This window comes from Salminus brasiliensis, chromosome 14 (genome assembly GCF_030463535.1).
Source record: "Salminus brasiliensis chromosome 14, fSalBra1.hap2, whole genome shotgun sequence".
NCBI classification, from domain to species: Eukaryota; Metazoa; Chordata; class Actinopteri; order Characiformes; family Bryconidae; genus Salminus; species Salminus brasiliensis.
This window is the reverse complement of record NC_132891.1, coordinates 13,886,684-13,899,868: the sequence shown is the minus strand read 5'-3', so window position 1 is coordinate 13,899,868 and position 13,185 is coordinate 13,886,684. Positions and strand designations below refer to the sequence as shown.

General features: G+C 37.9%; 1 protein-coding gene across 2 annotated transcripts in view; it reads right to left on the bottom strand.

Moving 5' to 3' along the window:
• cntn3a.1 (contactin 3a, tandem duplicate 1) overlaps positions 1-12,781 on the bottom strand; it is an 86,996-nt gene extending 74,215 nt beyond the window's left edge. Inside the window, exons 1-2 of one of the 2 annotated variants that reach the window (XM_072696150.1) lie at positions 12,501-12,781; positions 2,235-2,374 (exon numbers count right to left, since the gene is read on the bottom strand). In XM_072696150.1, coding sequence (XP_072552251.1) covers positions 2,235-2,301 — 67 coding nt within the window. In that variant the 5' untranslated portion in view covers positions 2,302-2,374; positions 12,501-12,781. The remainder of the gene's footprint in view (positions 1-2,234; positions 2,375-12,500) is intronic. The other variant, XM_072696148.1, reaches the window with a different exon arrangement.
• Positions 12,782-13,185: the final 404 nt, after the last annotated feature.

The following is a 13,185-nucleotide window of genomic DNA, read 5'->3' as shown; positions in this document are numbered from 1 at the left end:
GAAAGGAAATCAAAGGCAGCCTAGATGAACAAATAAACCAACAAACCTAAATGACAACTTTTGCTGAGGACTCTGTATTTTGTATTTTGATTCCTTCTAGAGCACGGCAGAATCAGCAAGAGCAGTGAGCCTAAATAACTAGAACTGGCCACACTATCTGCCTTCTGTCGTATCCTTAACAACACGTTTTTGGCAGTGCGCTCATGATAAGGCATGAGTCTTTTGCGGAAGCGCTGTATAATTTACACTTATATATAATAACACCCTCCTTTAGCCACATGGGTTAACAGACTAGGCTTACAGTACTAACAACACTCATAGCAGATGAGTTCTTATTCTTTCAGACCAGAACAGATGAACCTGTTTACAGGTGGGCAGCATTTATTGTACTGAGTTACCCGAGCAGCTTAGATGCCAACAGTTTGATGTACAGCTGTGTTCAGCTCTTTGTTGTTGTAGCATCTACTGAGTTAAAATAATACTTTCTAATTAGTGAGAGCACACACAGCAAATTTCCAACCAACTGCCAATGTAGAAAACTCTCTTTTGCTCTCTTACTCACAAATACAAGCAAAACTATCCCATTTCACTGTCTTGTGCTGTTGCATTAGATTGTTTGCTAATAATAGAGAGCCTGTAAACAACAATGACCAGCTTACAATGGAAAAAAATCAGTTCAACCTACAGGAATCTTAATGTGATAAAAACATAATTTACTCAAAGTAAAATTCTCCTTCCTATAAACAATATTTTTCATCACATTTATATTTTAAATCAACGTTCACTCATTACAGTGTATAGTAGCTGCACAGTAACAAGTGAATGATCTGTAATCTTACATATAGGCCTAAAGGTATAGATGAACCATTCTTTCCACCATTTTCAGCAAAATTAGTCCATTATTTTTGTTTTTGTGTCATTTTAGAGTGAAAAAAAGAAAATTTTCACTATGCAAGAGTTTGGGCACGCCAAATGACCTATGCTTTTATCCATTTTACCAATGTCTCAGACTTTAATCATCTTGCTAGGACTGTTGCTTGTTCACAGTGACTGTCAAGAAAAAAAGCCAAACAATGTGACTCCCCAAACCAACAATCAGCAACCATGGGCTCTTCTAAGCAGCTGCTTAGCATTCTGAAGATTTATATTACTGATGCCCACAAAGCAGGGGAAGAATAATTGCAATGTAACAATAATTGTAATGTAATTAGGAAATGACAGTTTACAGAAATGGTGGAGGTCAAAAATGCATTTGACTGCTGAAGACCTTTAGGGACCTCGGAGAGGTGGTGTTTCTTTCTACTGTGCAGCGACACCTGCACAAATAAGACCTTTATGGAAGAGTCATCCAAAGAAATCTTTTTTTGCCTTCGCTCACCACAAAATTCAAAGGGGCCTGAGTCAGTAATAGCTTCCTTTTTTCAGTAATAGCATTACAGTTGATCATGAAATATCTAGGAAGGAGGAAATGCGACAATGCCATCCTATTACAGAACCACGCTGGAATTCAGTGAGCTCTTTAGAAACACCTATTCTTTCACTAATGCGTGCAAAGGCAGACTGAATGACTAGGAGCTTGATTATATACACCTGTGGCAATGAAACCCAATATAACAACTGAATTCAATGATTAGGATGTATGATTATTGTGTCTTCTGTCCATATAGTGGACCTTAACTCACATGATCAATGACCCAAATAAATTGAATATAACGTCTGATAGTCTGTGTAGTAGAAAAATCTAACCACTGCATTACAAAGATCAATCAATAGAAATGTCTACTACTTCCTAGTCCTCATGCAGAGCAGGAAATGAATGAGAACTAGATCCATTAGAACTACGTCATTATATTGTCTTATCTTAGTGTCTTGCTGCCACAATTTCATCAAACAATAACAGAATAATGCCGCCTTATGTAAGACAAATAACTGGCACAGGCCAGCTAGTATTTCAACACTATGCCCTCAACCTTATAAGTGTGCAGAGCTTCTACCCCGAAAGGTCACTGTGTTTCAGCCCATTCTTTCGAAACTCTTATGGAAATGTGTCCAAATCAATATGTCATTTTTTGCATTAAAAAGTCAACAAATGCAATGAAAAGATGTCTCTCTTTGAGACGGGTGCCATATGGAAGGCCTTTTCATGAATGAAATTTACTCAATAGTCAAAGACAAGGATGAGTATTTGCCAAGGAGCGCATTGGAATGCTTCAAGATAAGGTTAAGATGCTTACCTACAAGGCACCCCATGAATGATTGCAGCACCAGTAGTTTCCATGGAAACCCCATTTTAACTGTCATAGGTCAGTGAAAGCTCACATCCAGTCACAGGTAAATAGAATGCCGCCTTTGTCCAATCTTGTACCTCCCTGGCCTAAAATCAAAAGACAAGATGGAAAGGATTAGCAAGCATGGAACTTACATATTCACTGGAGTTCTTCTTTAAATAATCTCTCATACAAAATATACATATATATATAATTAACAAAAAGACAAGAACAGTCAAAAAGCAATTTACTGGAAAATACTTGGAAAAAGCGACATGTTATGGACACAGCACATTATTCTACACAGGTAGGTTCTATAAGGTTTTCTTAAATTGTATTTATTTCCTTGTGGTTCAATTCAATAGTTTTTTTTTTATGAATATATGCTCTAAAACTAGTTAGTGTTCATTTTTATTGCCATTTTATATCCTTTCTGTATCCAATAAAATTATACTTCTTATAAACTTCCTAAATTTAATTACTTTACTTTGTATTTAAGATCTTAGTATTTTTACATGTAAATTACTTTTGTTCTCAATGGTTTCAGTGTGAATGGGTGGGACAAAATTTCTGTAAGCTGAATAGGTGTAGATATATAGTGCTCTCCACAAATATTGGCACTACTGGTAAACAGAAGCAAAATTAGCAGCACAACAAAACAAAAGAAAAATGGACATTCTTTCTACTTTTCCACTTATCATTTTATTTATTTTTTTCATTTATGCAAATAAACAAACCTTTTTAAAGTAAAATTACTGAAAGAAAAAATAATGCAGTTTCCTTACAGCTCTGAATCTTCTCCTTTAAAGCTCAATAAGGCTGTAGGAGCCATGTAAAGTGATTCGGGACAATTCTTCCAAACATAACCTGTCCAGATCCTTCAGACTCCCAGGTCAATGCATGTGGACCTACATCTTACACTAATTCCACAGGTTTTCTATAGGGTTCAGGTGAGTGAACTGGGATGGAAATGTACAGCCTTTGAGTCTGTGGACAGAGTACCAGTGTACCAGTAGTGTGTTCATTTTGAGGTGTACTTTGGATCACTGCCCCAGAAGATCCAACCATAGGCTAACTAAGCTTGACTTGAAATCTGTTTGATCCATGATATCACGTTCATGGCTCGACAATAACACAGTGTAGTGTAGATTTGGGAGGCGTTCTGACCAAGCATGCATGCATGCCTGCAATATCTCGTCTGTAATCCTTGGGGATTCTTTATCCACTCAAACATTCTCCTCACTGTGCATGGATTCAATATCGACATACACAGTCTTACAGGAACATCCTTAACACCAACAGTTGCTTTAAACGTCTGACACTTGAATTGGGCATTTTAAACTCTTTTCTCTTTATTTCCTTACTTGTGGCTCAGCAAACTTTTGTTGCACATCAGTGCTGTATTCTCTGGTGTTGGATAACTAATCTGATGAATCTGGCCTGACTGACAACTCAAATTTATACCTCAGTGAAACAAGAAGACAGGCTGACCATTTAAGTGTTCCTAACAACTCAGGTGAACTTTAAAACATCAAATATGAACAGGAACATACTTCAGTTAGAATTCACTCTTAGGAATTCCTTGGGGTGGCAACAACTGTGGTACTCTTTTTCAAACAATATTTATTTCATGATAACATTTAGTAATTATTTTCTTTTAATCCACTGAGACAGAGGTCTGAAGTACAGAACTGGTAATGTTTTGAATGAAATATCAAAGAAAATATGGCATCAAAAATAGACCTGTTACAATAATTATTTTATCCACTTATGCAATACATATTTGCAATGATATTGCCCATTGTGTTTACTTAGCAGGGAGAGTCCATTACCATAAATGAGCCGGTATGTCAGCCTAGTTTTAGTGTATTTTATGTTTTTATTTATTCAGAATATTTAAACATTCTTAATAGTACAATTCCAAGTTCTGAATATTCTTAAAAATTAAACGTTTATTGTTCTTTGAAATCTTGTAATTACATTTTAATGTTATTACACTATCATTATATCAGTGGCATAAAATGGTCTTAAAATTACAATAATATTGTAACTGATTTTGCTTATTTACCAAGCAATCAAGCAATCAATGTTTGTAAAGAGCACTGCATGTCAGTTGTGCAAACTTTAAATACAAGTAAACTACTTTAATATTTAATATAATATAACATTTAAGGAATATATGAATAGAAAAATCACAAAACTAAGAGTCTGATGATGCACTAAGTCAATGATTCAAGATACAGGCTTCATATTATGATCTAAATTTAACTGTGGAAAAATTATGACTGTATTAAGTTGTTACATTACCTACTGATCCAACTAGAGCTGGGAGTGAAAGCATGTCAATGTTGGAATGTGGTACTGATATTTTGTGAACCGGTGGTTCTTAGCTTTTTTGTCTGTTGTTGCTTATGCCAAATGGCTTTTCAATCGATTTCACAGTTGCAGACAAATTTCCTTTCAAGACATGCAGAGTTGCTAGAGTGGCAGCTTGCTCCCGTCATCTTGATTGCTTGGTTTAAGTTGGTCAGGATAGCTGTTTCTTTATTTGATGTTCCAATAAAATCAACCATGTTTTACATTAGAACAAGTTGTAGTCCTGGCTCATGCAAATTGTGACATGGACACTGCAAATAACTACATGTGAGCTCTCTCCAGCACAAAAGCACATTTTGCACCATATAGTTGCACCATATATTTTTCTGCTTGTAATTTTCCATCAGGCGCATGATGGGAAATTATCTCAAAATCTAATTGCAGTCTTGCAAATAGCAATCCTGTGAGATTTTCAGTTTTTTTTACAAAGTCTGTGACTAAAAACAAATTGTTTTTAGATGTGAGGGTTTCAGACTTTATGTTTCTAAGTATTTAAAGGGGTTGAACAACGCAGCTGCATTACATATAACTAATACAATGCCTGTTCTCCATGATGCATTATCACGTCAATCAAGTTTTGTCATTGCAATATCAGAACATTTCAATGCATTGCTACACATCTATCCAAACCAAAATGTGATTTGCGAAGCACATCTGATTCAGGTGTGAACACAGAAAAAGATGCATTCCTCAAATTACACTTGACGCCACTACCAGGCTATTTTGAAAACCCCTTAATATAAACAGCTCTTCGACTCAATAACGTCAGAGTAAAATACAAAAAAATTGATTATGAGAAGGGACTGTTTATTGAGTTTTATACACAGTACACTGCCTTGCAGAGACATTGAGCTTTTTTTAGTTACGCTTTTTCTTGAGGCAGGACGGACAGAAGATCTGTAAGAGTGAGTCTTTGAAATCCTTTTATAACTTAAAACAAAAAATGGTTAATTAATCTAAATAGAAATAAAACACATTAAAGACCATAGAGCATCAAATGAAGCCAGCTCGTTTAGTATGTTTCCCAGGCTCATATTGAAGACTGATAATCTTATTAAACTCATTTCATAACCTGAGTCTTTTAGTCTATTTAGACAAGTGTGTATGCAAGTGATCTTTGCAATGTGTGTGTTAATATCAATCACATGGTCACAGCATCTAAGAATTATTCAGTTTATTGGACAAATGGTTAAAATAATAATATATATATTTTTTATATGCTCTTATAACCACAGGGCTGCACGATAATACAGTAGTTTTCTTATCAAGTTAGTGGTAGCACAATGTATATGATTTAATTTAGCTTAGGTGACATTGCACAACCTGAACGTTACTACTGCACATGCGCACACTGCGATGATGATGATAAAACGATATATTGTGCAGCCCTAAACCACACGCTTCTGAATTTTGTATACTACATTGACGAATGCTTGCTCACTGTCGGTGCATATTTTAAGTGCTACTTAAGTACTTAAGTGGGTTTTTCCAGACATGCAAAACCTTCTTCATGACATGATATACTATCCTTATTGTTACCCATCATGTACTGTACCAAAAAAAAAACACCTGAAAGCGTACTGTTACATTAAAACTTGATTTTCTTTTCTATGTCTTCATAGAATCATCTGCAGACTTGAAGTCCCAAACAGGCACTAAAACTGGAGTTCCCCACACATGCCCTGGGGTTTATCCTAAAACATTCCTCAAATCATCTGAACAATCCATCAGCCTAATAATTTAAGATTAGACAGAATAATCTGATTGTATTCAGTCTTATCACACAACACTGTTAAAGATGTAACACCAACAGGCATTTTTCAAGCAAAAAAAAATGCACCCTCTATACCAAGTCATCTTCGGTATAAATGGCAACATTGTTATTCTATCCAGTATGTTTCTGTGTTTATTTTTTTCATTACTGTCACAATGTGTGTTTAAATTGCTTTTGAAAAGTCTCTGCGTGACTGTTAGGCAGGGGATCCGTACATTAGGACCCATGGTAGTCACTCGAAGCTCATCGAACCTGACACACCACATCTTCTCTACCATAAAAAACCTAGCAGACTGAAAGCTAGCAGCTTACAATCTGAGCTGGATCTGAGCCGCCCACAGAGGATTCCTCAGTAAAATATTTTGCTTACATTCTACATTCGTATATGAATGGCTCTGTCTAGGGTATGACATCTGGAATGGCATCTGCTTTGTAACTGCATAACAAAATGTAAATGTACAAAACTGTCTGAGGCTGCACCCTGATGAGCACCCAGCTAAAGATCAAGGTTTCAAAAAACATAAAGGAGCTCTCTTTAATGGAACCAGGTCTCTAAATTGCATGCACTGGCTGCTGGGATGACCTTGGCTCTACCTCTGTCTCTGAACCCATCAATTTTTCACCAAAGTCTGTATTAATAGACACGCTGGTGGTTTCTGCTGTTAGTGGGATTCTCACTAAATGCATCAGTGCTCCTACCCACTTTTTAATCATAAATAAGGCAGATCTCACACTTTCAAGTCAAGACAAGATTGAAGGAGAGGGGGGGGGGGGTGGAGTAACACACTGAATCTTTTATCTGCCCTGGCTTGACTGCACTTGATGCACAGACACCATCTTTTACAAGTGTTTCTCTGTTCAGCCAAGACTGATCTTACAGTGAAGCAAACGTTTTGCATTCAGAATCAACTAAGGGATTTAAAAGATACCACTCGTAATTAGTGATGGGTGATTTCTCGTCTGCCAGTATTTACTGCTGCTGTCACACCTTGATACTGATTTTCAGTGATTAGCCGCATTGATTGATAATGAGTCCAAAATCCCTCATAACTATATGCCTATTTCAGGCATAATTTAATGGATTAGATTGGCTCTCTTAGCATGATCCAGGTCCTACTTTTAGTTTTTAAACACACACACATACACACTCAGACAATGTGTCAACTTAGAGTGTGTCCCACTATATACATGTCAAATAGGATGTGATTTAACTGCAATGTTGTAAAGTAACTGGGAGGTGAATGATCAGGGAGGTGAGTCAGACTGTATTATAGAATATTAAACACACGTTAACCTGGTCATTTTAAAATATATTTTTTCTTCAGTGGTAATTAGCAGCAAATCTTGCCAAAAATGGCTGAGCTATTTATAGAAACACAAAGCTCAGATCGGATTGGATGCAATAGACATTGCTATTGTTTGCTATCGGAAGCAAACTGGATCAGGACATTCCTAATGGCAGTATTTTCTTACTAATTCTTAATGACTGAATAAGTGTAATCTTGCCTATCAGTTTATAATTTTGATGTCTGTGTAACAATAAAGGACATATACATCTTGCTCATTGTCAAAATTTACAACGCAGACATGTATTGTCCATTTTCTGCAGGCTAGGATTTGAATGCCTACGCTGTACAGTAGCCATGCACTGATCATTTCTTTTCCTTACCAAATACCAGATTTTTGAGTATTTTTAAGTGCCGATACAGAGGACCGATATGATATTCTGACTTAAATACTCAATAGATGGCCATAAATCCATGATTTCCATCCACAATGCAGATGCTTTTATTGACAATTTCAGAGCAGTGAAAAAAATGCCAGTTTAGAAACAAAAAGTGCTTATACAGCAATTTCACATTCAAGTACACACCCCTGCATAGAAAGGTACTAAACTTCAATGTGTGGCCTTGAAAAAAGTTCCTTACAGTTAACTTTTTTTTTTTCAGAACTAAAAACACCACACAAAGTTACATTAAATGTCATTAGGGTGTCAGTTAGCTTCATGGTATCAATGCTCTCTAATGCTGGTACCAATATTAGCGTTGGTACCGGTATCAGTGCAACACCACTGTACAGTCTGATTGACATGTTGCAATGCTGGTGCACACACTGTGCAAAACGCAACAACTGACAGTAACAGGTATCTAAGCAAGTAAAAGGGACCCGATTTCCAAAAGGCACAAGCATGGGTGGCCAATCTTTTGCATGCCACTCTATGTCCATGATCAATTTCCATTAAAGAGTTTTGATTCTAAACATAAACGCTGCATGCTCAAGTAAGGCTGTGCAATATATTGTTCCAGTATCGTCTTTACAATATGTGCATGCTCAATAGTCATAGGATATAGACATAGGATGTGCGATGTCATGTGAGGCAACTGTAATTAAATGCTAGTTTAGCTTCTGCTTGATACAAAAAGAAAATTCATTTTCTCATTTTTCATGACATTTGTCCAGGAGCAGAATATATCTGCCCAGTAAAATGTTTTTTACTCCAGTACTGGATACTCTGAGTGGATTATTAATATCACGGCATGTCGGATCATTGAATTCTGCTAAAACCTGGTGCAAATGTCTTTATTTTTAAATATCGCAATAAATATATCGCAAACAACAATATTGCAATGTCAGTTTTTCTGAATTTGTGCAGCCCTATGCTCAAGTACAGTGCAAACATGCTGAGTAAGCAGCAGTAGCTTTGCCAACTTCTACCCACCACGGCACATACTGACCTATGTTTATTACTTTTGCTCTTCTATGTAGGGCAGTGGTTGTGTTTACTGTATGTGTGTGTTTGAGACACTGGCTGGTGAGACTGCTGAAACTGCAAGACAAATGGTCAAAATTTCTGAAATAAATCTAAATAAAAACATACTTTGTTCCATATAAGAATGACAAATGGCAGTCTAATCACAATATAACACCTTTTAAAAATTTTTCCAATACCTATACCTATAACGATTTTGTGTCCTTAAATTGAGGTATCCAGGTCCTGCAATGTATCATTGTTTTGAAACAAACATTAAAAATAAATATTATTATATAATAATATAATATATTATAAATTTAAAGTAAACAGAAGGTTTCTCATATGGAAATTAGTTTTTTGTCTGGCTATACTTTACAAAACTGTGTAAGGGTCCCTTGTTTGTAAGAGAAGAATACAGAACAAAGCAGTCAGAAAAGCTGTGTCAGGTCTGAGAGATGTTCTTTTAGAATAAAGTAACAGTACTCAGGGTTAATTTAATATTATCTTCATCAAAATTCGATCGATCTGAATTTGTTCTAGAACAACTGAATCAGCCAAGCAAGCATGACTATATGATTCATCCAAATAGATTAAACTGATCTGATCATCCTGCCAAAATTCCTAGAAAATACTCCATCTGTACTTAACATGAACCTATCAGGGCATTTCTCACAGGAGTGATCCGCAGCAATCCAATTATCTCTTTTTGGAATGGCCAGCATGCATTAATTATACTGAATATCTTCTCTGAGATCAGCCCCAAGCAGCGCTGCGATACAGCTAATGGTGTTTAGATCTAAGCACAGTTCCAGAAGGCATGACATAACACATCAGCTTTGGTGTGCCGCAAGGCCCCAGCGTGGGCCCTCTGTAAATAAACTCCCTGTGACTCATGTGCCAGCAAGGAAGGGAAAAAAAAAACCTTAATATGTCAAAGAGGACCCTACTTTATCCTTCCCCTCAAACCCTCCCTCCAGCTTTGGCACAGGAGCATGTGGAGCTACGGCACGGTGGGCTTCCTAATGATGCTGTGAGAAATCCGTGCTCTTTTTTTTTTTTTTTTTTTACTCACACAAGCCAGCAGAGTGCAGCAAAAACTGCCATTCTTCTTAGCACAACTCACCAACCGTGCGCCTGGGAAAGAGAGCTGCCCTTGTTTGGAATTTTTCCTCAATTCACATTATACCTTAGTACCAACATTTTCATTACAGTTTCCACAAGATTGCTAATTGCATCTGAAGTGCATTCTGAGCAATTCGATTCAGCTAATGCTGCACATTGACGGAGCTGCTAAGTTTTTCAATAGAATCAGATAAACTGTCTGCTCTCGATTGCATGGCTGGCATCATTAAAACTTTTCCTTTATTTCTCAAGGCTATTATGAGAGCGAGCCACGCTCAGAAGGAATGAGAACTCTCTAGAAACCCTCATTCACAAAGTAAATCAAGCCTATTGTTGAGACAGAGCAATTCACAATTCACAATTGACTGAGTGCATCAATGTCTAATGACCAAGTCGCAGCTGGAAGGGGGTTTGCTCTAAATGCAAAAGTATTGGTTAAAATACAAAATGTAGATGAAGATTCTGAGAATTCACAAAGAGCGTAGTTACAGCTGATAAAGGATAATACCAGCTTACATCAACAGGAGAACCCTTAACATATAGTTTTCTCTTACTGAAGTGCTGCCAGTCATTGCAACCTAAACACTGAATACAAGGAGACGACATTAAGGCTTAACTAGGAGTGGGAAATATGACAATATCTTACCATACCGTGATACATTTTGCAATACACAATAGTCCTAATAAATTAGATGAAGTGCAGCAGATTCTGAACAGAAATTACTGCACTGCAAGTATGGGATAGTATCTGAATAGCAGTTTTAAGGAATTTTGACAATACTAATGTATTTTGCTGCATGATCAAAATTTTGCGATAAATATTGTGCATCGTACAAATGTCTTAAAAAATTGCAACATGACATATTTGCTTTGTTTTATTTTATTTTTTTTTGCAAATTTACTTCTAATATTTCCATTTTCTCCCCAATTTGGATCATCAATTTCCCAGCATGTGCAAATTCTCCCTATGGCATGCAATGCTCCTGACACTAGTGATGGTAAAAACCAACACACACCTCCTCCGACATACGTGCAGCCAACGCCAGCACCTCTTTTTCGAACCGCCGCCTGGACTCATACCTCGGCTCTGATACATCGGCCAGCAGAAGCCAGCGCTGATGTGATGTGGGGAGAGAGAGCGCCATCTACCCCCCCTGGAGAAAGCAAGGCCAATTGTGCTCTATCAGGGCTACGGCTGCCGATGGCTAGCAGCATAGCTGGGATTCGAACCAGCGATCCTCTGCGCATGGTGACATCGCCTTATTCCGCTGGACCACTCAGGGCTGTAACACAATCCTTTAACCATATCGCCCACCCCTAGGCTTGTATCTATTTTGTTCATTTGAATTACCAATTGCCTTTAATTATTCCCTGATTTGCATGTCCCTAATAACACACATTACTGCTATGGTGTTTTTATACACTGAGAAAATGAACGAATGCTTTTCGGCAGCATGTAGAGATAGCTAAGTGCAAGTATCTCATATCCCACAGCTGCTTACTGAGATTAACGGTGTATACAGTCTGATGATGGGGAAGGACTACAGTCTGATCAGATCAGCTACTGTAACTCGGGGGAGAGCAGGCAGCCTTGACAGATGCTGAGATTGAGATAAATCCATCTGCTTAATGTTTACTGACAGCAAATGAGTTCATGGCACGCTTTAAATGAAGCGGAACTGATGAATGTAATTCACACCAAATGTTCAACCTCATCAGATACAGAGAGAGAGATATAGCACTCGCTATATATGTGCTGTACATGCAGCTTTACCTATCAGTCTTCAAACAACTAGAAAGCCATTAAGAAAAGGCGAGGCCTTGCCAAGAGTTCTTCTGAAATTTGACAGGCTATAAAAACCCCAGTAAAACTGAGTGGTTAACATCTCACACACACAAAAAAAAACAATGATAACAGTGCCCTGAAAACAACCAGCAACTGAATTAGCTAGCTGAGGCCCGCAACGGTTCCCCTGAGGGCTTTCCAAACTTATTCCCCTCCCCTCTCGCCTCCTAATGACTACAATAAACAGCCGACCAGCCTTCTCCTTCATTAACTATGCTACTTATCCCAGCGCTTCTTCAACCCAGACGAGCAGAAAAGCCCTGCCAGTTCATCTCTCCACACACAACAAGAAACGCTGTTACCGAAAACTCACACATTTTACACCTCACTCCCCCGAACGACTTTCACAGTCTTCCAGCCTACCTTCACGTTTGCCCCCGCAGCTCACGCATCTTCTCCCCAGCCCCTCCACACGGCTAAAGCCGAGGGGACCGCCGAGCACAGCGGTTTCTCCTAAGTGACACTGAATGTGTTTTGCTCTTCTCTGCCGCACTTTAAATCCCAGATATTCCTCCAAAGTTGATGAGAGCTGGACGCGATGCTGATGGAGGCAGTCCTGAGGAGACTGCGCGCGCCCGACTGTGTGAGGCTGGAGAACGAGCCCAGCGAATTAGGCGCGAGCCAATGGCGTGGAGTGTAACGAGCTTTCGGGCTTCGCGTTAAGCCACACACACACGCGCGCGCGCGCGCACACACACACACACACGGAGCTGGAAGCCGTTCGTTATATTGTCACAGCCAAATCCCCTGTGCTGTATTAACACCTACCGTGTTCGTATGAGTCCAGCTGGAAGCAAATGAACACTTCAGGAGAGAATCGGAGCGCTGAAGGGAAAAAAAAAAAAAAAAAAAAAAATATATATATATATATATATATATATATATATATATATATATATATATATATATAAAAATATTTTTTAAATATCTGAATAATTCTACTAATAATTCTGAACTGGTTAATTGACAACTCTAATTAATTTCTTTACAGTAAGGGTGACTAGGAAGCAGGGCTGGTGATGTACACAATGCACAATACAGAGGCCAT